Source organism: Rhinopithecus bieti, unplaced genomic scaffold (assembly GCF_001698545.2).
Source record: "Rhinopithecus bieti isolate Rb0 unplaced genomic scaffold, ASM169854v2 scaffold_7673, whole genome shotgun sequence".
Lineage (NCBI taxonomy): Eukaryota > Metazoa > Chordata > Mammalia > Primates > Cercopithecidae > Rhinopithecus > Rhinopithecus bieti.
In genome coordinates, this window is record NW_016806375.1 from 5,160,844 (window position 1) to 5,172,392 (window position 11,549).

Sequence of the window (11,549 nt, forward strand, 5' to 3'; positions counted from 1 at the left end):
AAAAAAAAAAAAAAAAAAAAAAGAAATTCTTCTCGGCCGGGCGCGGTGGCTCAAGCCTGTAATCCCAGCACTTTGGGAGGCTGAGATGGGCGGATCACGAGGTCAGGAGATCGAGACCATCCTGGCTAACACGGTGAAACCCCGTCTCTACTAAAAATACAAAAACTAGCCGGGCGAGGTGGCGGGCGCCTGTAGTCCCAGCTACTTGGGAGGCTGAGGCAGGCGAATGGCGGGAACCCGGGAGGCGGAGCTTGCAGTGAGCTGAGATCCGGCCACTGCACTCCAGCCCTGGCGACAGAGCGAGACTCCATCTCAAAAAAAAAAAAAAGAAAAGAAAAGAAATTCTTCTCTAAGCCAAGGTCATAGAACGTAGAAAATGCACGGTGTTACAGGTAAGAGCAAAGTCTCTGGAGTCAGACTGAGTTTGAATCAGCCAAAACAGTTTAAGCCCTTCCCCCTATTTTATCTGTCTTCCTCTCTGCCTGCTAGAGATAATAATCACAATCCTGAATTCAGTGTTTATTAGCATCCATGCATGTCTTTGTACTTCTCCACATATGTATGTAGCCATAGACAAATAACATTGTTTTACCACTTACTCTCCGTGTGACTTTGAGCAAGTTATTTAACATCTCTGAGCCTCAGTTTCCTCATATATGAAATGAGACTAATAATAAGAGTCCGTACCTCAGAGGGTTGTTATGAGAATAAAAGGAAATGTAATACATTTCAAGTGCCTGGCACAGTGGCTGTGCGTTAGTCATGGTGGTGGTGGTGATTGTTATCACCATCATTAGATGTTTTTTAAAAATTTTGTTCTGACCATTAGTCTATATAGTTATATAGACCATTCTGGTCTGTATAACTTATGTTTTAAGTTTCATTTTATGGCCTACAGAAGACTTGTTTTATGAAAATAAAATTATCACATTATGAAAGTCTTGTTTAATATTCTTTTATTTTGTAGCTAGTGGCGGTTGGCAGGAACCTGAAAATCCTCACACACAACGGGTAAGTAAAGGGTGAACAGAGAGAGGGGATGAAATCAGAAAAAAATTGAGTAAAAGACTGAAGATCTTGCATTTTATCAGTGGATATGACCTGTGTTTAGAAGTCCATACAGTGCTCCTCATTGTAAGACATTGGAATTACACTGTCACTTTTTTCCAGGTGACTTAAGATAATGGAGAATCCTAGGTGTAGCTTTAGTTCTGTATTTGAATTGTGCATCAGGAAAAGGAACCAAGTTTTTGTTTTTTCTTCACACAGCCACCAGTGAGTTAAGGTTCCGTTTGTTCTCAGATACTCTTAGAAATGTCATAAACAGCCAGGTGTGGTGGCTCATGCCTGTAATCCCAATACTTTGGGAGGCTGAGGCAGGAAGATTGCTTGAGCCCAGGAGTTCAAGACCAGGCTGAGCAATATAGTGAAACCCCATCTCTACAAACAAATTAAAAATTTAGCTGAGCATGGTGGTGCATGCCTATAGTCCCAGCAACTCAGGAGGCTGAGGTGGGAGGATTGCTTGAGCCTAGGTTTTCAAGTCTGCATTGAGCTATGATCATACCACCACACTCCCATCCTAGGCAGCAGAGCAAGGCCATGTCTCAAAAAAAGAAAAAGAATGCAGTAGAGACAAATGCAGTAGCTCATGCCTGTAATTCCCATTATTCAGGAAGCTAAGGCAGGAGGATTGCTTGAGGCCAGGAATAAGTATTTATTTTTATACACATCAAAGCTATACATCTACATACAAGTATTTTAAAATATATTTTTTCTCCGAGTAAGAAAGATATCTAAACTAGTAATAGTTGATGCCTCTGATGAGTAGAAAAGTCAACTTGGGCATAAGGGATAAAAGAGAAGCTTTTTTTTTTTTTTTTTTCATTTGTATGGTGTTTGAACTTTTTTTTTTTTTTTTTTTGAGACAAGATCTCACTCTGTCACCCAGTCTGGCATGCAATTGCATGATCACAGCTCACTGCAGCCTCAACCTCCCAGGCTTAAGCAATCCTCCCACTTCAGCCTTTAAAAAAAAATAGGTTTTTGAGGAACACATGGTGTTTGCTTACATGGATAAATTCTTCAGTGGTGATTTCTGAGATTTTGGCATACCTATCACCTGAGCAGGGCACACTGTACCTAATGTATAGTATTTTATCCTCACCCCCCTCCCAGCTTTCCCCCTGAGTCCCCAGATTCCATTGTATCATTCATGTGCCTTTGTGTCCTCATAGCTTAGCTCCCTCTTATGAGTGAGAATGTATGATGTTTGGTTTTCCATTCCTGAGTTACTTAGAATAATGGTCTCCAATTGCATCCAGGTTGCTGCAAATGCCATTATTTCATTACTTTTTATGGCTGAGTAGTATTCCATGATGTATATATACCACATATTCTTTATCCACTCGTTGACTGATGGGCATTTGGACTGGTTTCCTATTTTTGCAGTTGTGAATTGTGCTGCTGTAAACGTGCGGGCTAGTGTGTTTTTCATGCAGTGACTTCTTTTCCTCTGAGTAGATACCAGTAGTAAGATTATTGGATCAAATGGTAGATCTACTTTTAGTTCCTTAAGAATTCTCTATACTGTTTTCCATAGTGGTGTAGTAGTTTACATTTTCACCAACAGTGTAAAAGTGTCCCCTTTTCACCAGATCCATGCCAGCATCTATTTTTTTTTTTTTTTAAATTAAGGCCATTCTTGCAGGAGTACGTTTAGATCTTCATTTCCTTGATCATTAGTGATGTTGACCTTTTTTTTATATGTTTGTTGGCCATTTGTATATTTTCCTTTGAGAAATGTCTATGCATGTCCTCTGCCTACTTTTTGATGGGATTATTTGTTTTTTTCTTGCTGATTTGTTTGAGTGTCTTGTAGATTTGGGATGTTAGTCCTTTGTTGGATGCATAGTTTGCAAAGATTTTCTCCCACCCTATGGGTTGTCTTTTTACTCTGCTGATTATTTCACTTGCTGTGCAGAAGCTTTTTAGTTTAAGTTCCATTTATTTTGTTTTGTTGCATTTGCTTTTGGGTTCTTAGTAATGGAGTTTTGCTTAAGCCAATGTCTAGAAGGATTTTCTCGTGTTATCTTCTAGAATTTTATGGTTTCAGGTCTTAGATTTAAGTCTTTGATCCATCTTGAGTTGATTTTTGTATAAGGTGAGAGATGAGGATCCAGTTTCATTCTTCTATATGTAGCTTGCCAATTATCCTAGCACCATTTGTTGAAGAGGATGTCCTTTCCCCACTTTATGTTTTTGTTTGCTTTGTCAAAGATCAGTTGTCTATAAGTATTTGGTTTATTTCTGGGTTCTCTATTCTGTTTCATTGATCTATGTACCTATTTTTATACCAGTACCGTGCTGCGTTGGTGACTCTAGTCTTATATATAGTTTGAAATTGAGTAATGTGATGCCTCCAGAGTTGCTCTTTTTGCTTAGTCTTGCTTTGGCTATTTAGGCTCGTTTTTGGTTCCCTGTGAATTTTAGGATTGTTTTTACTAGTTCTGTGAAGAAGGATGATGGTATTTTGGTGGGAATTGCATTGAATTTGCAGACTGCTTTGGCAGTATGGTCATTTTCACAGTATTAATTGTACCCATCCATGAGCATGGGATGTGTTTCCATTTGTTTGTGTTATCTATGGTTTCTTTCAACAGTATTTTGTAGTTTTTCTTGTAGAGGTCTTTTACCTCCTTGGCTAGGTATATTCCTCAGTGTTTTGTTTTTGTATTTTGAGTGGGGTTTTTGCGGCTGTTGTAAACAGGGTTGAGTTCTTGATTTGATTCTCAGCTTGGTCTCTGTTGGTGTATAGCAGTGCTACTGATTTCTGTACATTGGTTTTATATCCTGAAACTTGACTGAATTCAATACTTTTTTTTCTTTTTTTGTGATGAAGTCTCGCTCTGTCAGCAGACTGGAGTGCAGTGGTGCAAACTCGGCTCACTGCAACTTCTGCCTCTCAAGTTCCAGTGATTCTCCTACCTCAGCCTCCCGAGTAGCTGGGATTACAGGCGCCTGCTACCATGCATTTTTTTAGTGCAGATGGGGTTTTACCATGTTGGCCAGGCTGGTCTCGAACTCCTGACCTCAAGTGATCTGCCCACCTTGGCCTCCCAAAATGTTGGGATTACAGGCGTGAGCCACTGCACCCAACCTTTTATTGAATTCATTTATCAGATCTAGGAGCTTTTTGGATAAGTCTCTAGGGTTTTCTAGGCATATGAGCATAGCATCGGCAAACAGCAACAGTTTGACTTCCTCTTTACTGATTTGGATGCCCTTTATTTCTTTCCTCGTCTGATTGCTCTAGCTAGGACTTCCAGTGCTGTGTTGAATGGAAGTGGTAAAAGTGGGCATCCTTGTCTTGTTCCAGTTCTCAGTGGGAATGTTTTCAACTTTTCCCTGTTCAGTATAATGTTGGCTGTGTGTTTGTCATAGATGGCTTTTATTTAAGGTATATTCCTTCCATGCTGATTTTGCTGAAGGTTTTGCTCATAAAGGATGCTGGATTTTGTCAAATGCTTTTTCTGTGTCTATTGAGATGATCCTGCAATTTTTGTTTTTAATTCTGTTTACATGGTGTATTTCATTTATTGACTTGGGTATGTGAAACCATCCCTGTATCCCTGGTATTAAACCCACTTGATCATGGTGTATTATCTTTTTGATATGCTGTTGGGTCCAGTTAACTAGTATTTTGTTAAGGATTTTTGCATCTATGTTCATCAGAGATATCTGTCTGTAGTTTTCTTGTTTTGTTATGTCCTTTCCTGGTTTTGGTACAAGGGTGATGCTGGATTCATAGAATGATTTAGGGAGGATTCCCTCTTTATCTTTTGGAATAGTTTCAATAGGATTGGTACGAATTATTCTTTGAATGTCTGTTAGAACTCAGTTGTGAATCCATCTGGTCCTAGATGTTTTTTTGTTGGCAATTTTTTAAAATTACCAGTTCAATGTCACTGCTTGTTACTGGTCTGTTCAGAGTTCCTGTTTCTTTCTGGGTTAATCTAGGAGGGCTGTATATTTCCAGGAATTTATCCATCTCCTCCAGGTTTTCCAGTTTGTGTGCATAAAGGTGTTCATAGTAGCCCTGAATGATCTTTTCTATTTCTGTGGTATCAGTTGTAATATCTCCCATTTCATTTCTAATTGAGCTTATTTGGATCTTCTCTCATCTTTTCTTGGTTAATCTCACTAACGTTCTATCAATTTGGTTTATCTTTTCAAGGAGCCAGCTTTTGGTTTCATTTATCTTTTAGTTAAGATAAATGAATTTAGTTTAGTTCTGCTAAACTAAATTCATTTAGTTTAGTTCATTTAGTTCTGCTCTCATCTTTGTTATTTCTTTTCTTCTGCTGGGTTTGGGTTTGGTTTGTTCTTGTTTCTCTAGTTCCTTGAGGTATGATCCTAGATTTTCTATTTGTGCTCTTTTAGACTTTTTGATGTGGGTATTTAATGCTATGAACTTTCCTCTTAGCACTGTTTTTGCTGTATCCCAGAGCTTTTGATAGCTTGTGTCTTGTTATTATTCAGATCAGAGAGTTTTTAAATTTCCATCCTGATTTCATTGTTGACCCAGTGAGCATTCAGAAGATTTTAATTTCCATGTATTTGCATCATTTAGAGGGTTCCTTTTGGAGGTGATTTTCCATTTTATTCCACTGCTGTCTGAGAGAATACTTGATATAATTTCAGTTTTCTTGAATGTATTGAAACGTGCTTTGTGGCCTATCGTATGTTCTATCTTAGAGAATATTCTATGTGCTAATGAATAGAGTGTATCTTCTGCAGTTGTTGGGTAGAATGATCTGTAAATATCTGTTAAGTCCGTTTGTTCTAGGGTATAGTGTAAGTCCATTGTTTCTTTGTTGACCATCTACCTTGATGACCTGTCTAGTGCTGTTGGTGGAGTGCTGAAGTCTCCCACTATTATTGTGTTGCTTTCTATCTCATTTCTTAGGTGTAGTAGTAATTGTTTTATAGATTTTGGAGCTCCAGTGTTAGGTGCATATATATTTAGGATTGTGATATTTCCTGTTGGACTAGTCCTTTTATGATTATATAATGTCCCGCTTTGTCTTTTTTACCTGTTGTTGCTTTAAAGTCTGTTTTGCTTGATATAAGAATAGCTACTCCTGCTCACTTTTGGTGTCCATTTGCAAGGAATATCTTTTTTTTTTTATCCCTTTACCTTAAGTTTATGTGAGTCCTTAGGTGTTAGGTGACTCTCTTGAAGACAGCAGATACTTGGTTGGTAAATTGTTCTCCATTCTGCTGTTCTATATTTTTTAAGTGGAGCCTTTAGGCCATTTACATGTAACATTAGTATTGAGATGTGAGGTACTATTCTATTAATTGTGCTAGTTGTTACCTGAATATTTAGATTTTTTTTTCATTGTGTTACTGTTTTATAGGCCCTGTGAGACTTATACTTTAAGGAGGTTCTATTTTGGTGAGTTTCAAGGTTTTGTTTCAAGATTTAAAACTAACTCCTTTTTAGCAGCTCTTGTAGTGCTGGCTTGGTACTGGCAAATTCTCTCAGTGTTTGTGCGTCTGAAAAAGACTTTATCTTTCATTCATTTACAAAGCTTAGTTTCCCTGGATACAGAATTCTTGGTTGATAATTGTTTTGTTTAAGGAGGCTAAAGATAGGACCCTAGTCCCTTCTAGCTTGTAGGGTTTCTCTAAGAAATCTGCTGTTAACCTGATAGGTTTTCCTTTATAGGTTACCTGATGCTTTTGCCTCATAGCTTTTAAGATTCTTTCCTTTGTCTTGACTTTAGATAACCTGATGACTATGTGCCTAGGTGATGATCTTTTTGTGATGAATTCCTTGGGGGTTCTTTGAGTTTCTTGTATTTGGATGTCTAGATCTCTAGCAAGGCCAGGGAAGTTTTCCTCTGTTCTTTCCTCAAGTAAGTTTTCCAAACCTTTAGATTTCTCTTCTTCCTCAGGAACACCAATTCTTAGTTTTGGTAGCTTAATCCCAGACTTCTTAGAGGCTTTATTTATTGTTATTGTTATTATTATTATTCTTTTTTCTTTGTCAGATTTGGTTAATTCAAAAGCCTTGTCTAAGTGTGTCTTTCATTTCTCAAATTGTGATTGTTTATTATTTATGCTGTCTGTTTCTCTGGAGATTTTTTTCGTCCATAACCTGTATTTTTTTTTTTATTTCCTTAAGTTGGTTTTCACCTTTCTCTGGTGCCCCTTTGAGTAGCTTTTTGAGTAGCTTAATAGTTGGCCTTCTAAATTCTTTTTCTGACAATTGAGAGATTTCTTCTTGGTTTGGATCCATTGCTGGTGAGCTAGTGTAATCTTTTTGGATTGTTAAAGAACCTTGTTTTGTCATATTACCAGAATTGTTTTTCTGGTTCCTTCTCATTTGGATAGACTATGTCAGAGGAAAGATCTGGGACTTGAGGGCTACTGTTCAGATTCTTTTGTCCCGTTCCATGGGTCCTTGATGTGGTGCTCTCCCGCTTCCCCTAGGGATGTGGTTTCCTGAGAACTGGACTACAATTATTGTTACTGCTGCTCTGGGTCTAGCCACCCAGCAGAGCCACCAGTCTCCGAGCTGGTACTAGGGAGTGTCTGCAAAGAGTCCTGTGATGCAATGCATCTTCAGGTCTCTCTGTTGTGGATACCAGCACTTGCTCTGGTGGAGGTAGCAGGGGAGTGAAGTGGACTCTGTGAGGGTCCTTGGTTGTAGTTCAGTTTCGTGTGCTAGTTTTCTTCAATGCTGGTTGTGCTAGCAGTGAATTATGGGGACAGACTCAGGACCTCTGGTTAGCCAGGATGTTGCAGGTGGTGGAATTAGCTGCTATTTTCTCCTTTTGAGGGCAGAGTTGTTCTTTTATGAGTTGCTGTAATGGCTTGAGTTGGCCTGCAGCCAGGAGGTGGCGCTTTCAAGAAAGTATCAGCTGCAGTAGTGTGGTGGGGATACAAGCTTGCCCTAAGGTTGCCTGGATAAGTATTTCGGTTTCTCAGGTGATTGGTGGGGCCGTAAGACTCCCAAGAGTTTACAGTCTTTTGTCTTGGGCTACCAGGGCAGGTAGAGAAAGACCATCACATGGGGGCATGTCTGAGCTCAGACTCTACTTGGGCAGGGTTTGCTGTGGCTGCTGTGGAGGATAGTTGTGTGGTTCTCAGGCCAATGAAGTTATGTTCCCAGGGGCGTTATGGCTGCCTCTGCTGTGTCATGTAGGTGGCCAGGGAAGTAGGGGAAAGCCAGCAGTGACAGGCCTCACCCAGCTCCCATGCAGCCAGCAAGGCCAGTCTCACTCCCACCATGCCCCACCAACAGCATGGAGTTTGCAGGGCCAAGATCTTGCCTTCACAAGCCTACCTGCTGAGAAAGCAAGCCAGCCTTTTGGACCCCACGCCTTCTCAACTGCTGTGGCTTATGTGCTCATATCTGTGCTTCCCCTTCGCACCCTCCCCATCCTGATTCTGCCCAGGAAAATTTGCTCTCGGTCAAAATTATTACAAAGTTCACCTGGAAGTTTCTGTCTCCGTGTGGTCCTTCCTCAATTCCACTGGCAGCTCTCCCCTAGCTCCCCTAGGACCCCTGTGAGATTGAAATCAGAAATGGCTTCCCTGGGAGCTGTGAGTGCCTACAGGCTTCTTCCCGCTGTTGCTTCTTCTACTTTTATATTTCACTCGGCTCTCTAAATTTGTTTCAGCACTAGGTAAGGTTAAATTTTCCTCCCATGATCTGAATTTTTAGGTTCTCCAGTGAGGATGTATGTTTGAAGGTGGATTTTCCCCCTCTCACACTTTGGGCACTCACAGTTTTTCTGCTGTCTCATTTTGCAGCAACAAGCCACTTCTTTCAAAGGGTCTGTGAATTCTTTCAGTTTTCCTAGTATGTTCCTGCAGTAGTTCTTGGAGTAAAAGTTCACAGTGTGAATCTCCACAAGTTGTTCTGTCTGTCTGAGGGGAAGCTGCAAGTTAGTTCTGCCTCCTATCCGCCATTTCTTTTTCGCCACCTCATCCTCTTGAGTAGCTGGGACTGTAGGCATATCCCACCATGCCCAGCTAATTTTTGCATTTTTTTATAGAGACAAGGTCTCACTCTATTGTCCAGGCTGGTTTTGAACTCTTGGCCCCAAGTGATCTACCCACCTCATCCTCCCAAAGAGCTGGAATTACAGGCGTGAGCCACCATGCCCAGCCTTGTTTGAACTTTTTATGATTAATATATATTGCTTTTATAATTAAAATGTATTTAAAAAATTTTAAGTGTGATGTAGTTGGGGAATAAAATACAGTATAAAATATCATGTTCTTAGAAATAAATGTCATGTGGCCATGCAGAAAAAAAATCAGAGCAGCCGTGAGGGTAAATAAGTAATGAAATAAGAGAGCAGAAAATTTTCAAGCCTTTTCATTGCCCGTTTCATCCTGTCCTTGAACTTCAGTTTTCCATTTCACTTCGGAAAACAAATCATATAACAAAGAAAATTCTCTTTGAAGAAAAGGGCAAACTTGCCCACCTTAATAATTTGTCTTCTCTATTCATTATGTGTCTAATCAGTGTAGTTGATTAATTTGGTATGTTTTCTGTTAGCTTTTTTGTGTACTGAGTCTGTGATTGTTTTACAGATGAACAAATTGATTGAATATTACCAGCAGCTTGCTCAGAAGGAGAAGGTTGAGCGAGATCGCAAGAAGCTGGCACGACGTAGAAACTATATGCCTCTGGCTTTTTCGGTGAGAATTTGGTACTAAAATGATTTGCAAGACCTGTAGGGCCTAAGAACAGTGATCATTTCAGAAAATGGCCATTGTCCTACATTCCTGAATGGTGGGTAGCAGAGAGAGGGATTCTTCAAATTATAGACGTTTAAGTCCGATAGTTAGGCTTTTGTTATATCCATAGTTCTGTTTGAGTTATTTGTGTTTTAAGGACATTTGTGTTTCTTTCTCCATCACTCCCCTTTATCTTCTGATTATTTCCCCAGAAAGACTGTTAATTTTGTAGACACTGCAGAGCTCTACATACAGCTTTTTTATTACAGAAAGTCTGAGAAAAAGGAGGTGGGCAAATGGTAGATTTTAGTTGTATTACTCCCGTAGCCCACCTTTGACATCCTGGCAGTAGTGGTTTCTCAGCTTTAGTTATAATAACTTGTTTAACATCCTCACCTGTTTCTCCAAGATGAAAAACACTGACTTTTTAACATAGTGCACTTGTGTGGGTAAATAGTAACATATGCAAGTAGAATTTTTGGTAAGAATTATTTATGAGAGTCATTCTCTACCAGTTTATGTACTGCTAGTAAGAAGAAAGAGATTAGGATTTGGAGTTTTTGTTATTTTCCCCGAGTTTTATTTGCTGTCATAGTACAGTTTGTTTTCTGTGTGCTTGCTTGGGGCCCAGCAGATTGACATTCAATAAATAACATTTATTGAATGGCAATGATGTGTCAAGCTCTGTGCTAAACACTTTACATGTATTACTTTATTTAATCCTCACAAAAATCCTGTGGAATATCATATCCCCATTTTACACTTGGGGAAATGAGACCTAGTTAAGCAACTTGTCATACTGCATCCACATGAAAATTAGTTAAGTCATTGAAACCCTAAGGGTTGGTAAAGTCCATATAAAAATATCTAGATTGAGCCGGGTGCAGTGGCTCACGCCTGTAATACCAGCACCTTGGGAGGCTGAGGCAGGAGGATCACTTGAGGTCAGGATTTCAAGACCAGTCTGGTGAACATCATGAAACCCTGTCTCTACTAAAAATACAAAACATTAGCTGGGCATGGTGGCACATGCCTGTAATCCCAGCTACTTGGGAGGCTGAGGCATGAGAATCGCTTGAACCAGGAGGCAGAGGTTGCAGTGAGCCAAGGTAGTGCCACTGCACTCTTGCCTGGGTGACAGTGAGACTCGGTCTCAAAAAAAAATCTAGATTAGAATTTAAAAATGTTAACACTTGCAAAACACCCTCATTTGCAAAAGAAGTGAATTTTCTGAATAGTCCAGTGGTACAGTCCTCATATGCACCAATGTATGTTATATTTAGAGGTAGAATTTTAATTAAATGAATGATTTTTCCAATTTTCCCATATAACCTGCCTGCTATATTCGTTTGCTTCTATCTTATGCTGCATTTTTTGTCTCTGTTGCAACCTGCTGCTATTTTGGGGCTCTACAGCAACATACTATTCATGTAGTGGTAAGTTCTCCTTTATGATTCTTGCTGACCCTGAAGAAGTTAGCAGATGACCACTGGTGTTCCAGGAAGACGTCTGTTGTATATCTTAGACATGCCACATAGCTCTTGCCTGAGCCGTAGCTTAGATATTTTTAGATTGCTAATAGAAGCTCACATTTGGTTCAATTTTACTGTATTAATGTAGTTTCAATCTCTATGTTTAGTGCTATTACTATTTTAAGAATAGAATCATGATGTGGGGCTACAAATTGCTTTCTTTAAAAGAAGCCTTTAAATTAGCTTTTTTTTTTTTTTTTTTTTGCTTTTTTTTTTTCCCTTGGCTTTTCCTGCTTTTCCACCCAAAATTTTTTT

The 11,549-nt window shown here is 39.4% G+C and overlaps 1 protein-coding gene across 1 annotated transcript in view; it reads left to right on the forward strand.

Annotated features, from left to right (window-relative positions):
* DCTN4 (dynactin subunit 4) overlaps positions 1 to 11,549 on the forward strand; it is a 46,932-nt gene that overhangs the window by 8,385 nt on the left and 26,998 nt on the right. The window contains 3 exon segments of the mRNA XM_017875849.1: positions 968 to 1,011; positions 9,616 to 9,723; positions 11,178 to 11,202. Of these exon segments, the coding sequence (XP_017731338.1) occupies positions 968 to 1,011; positions 9,616 to 9,723; positions 11,178 to 11,202 (177 nt within the window).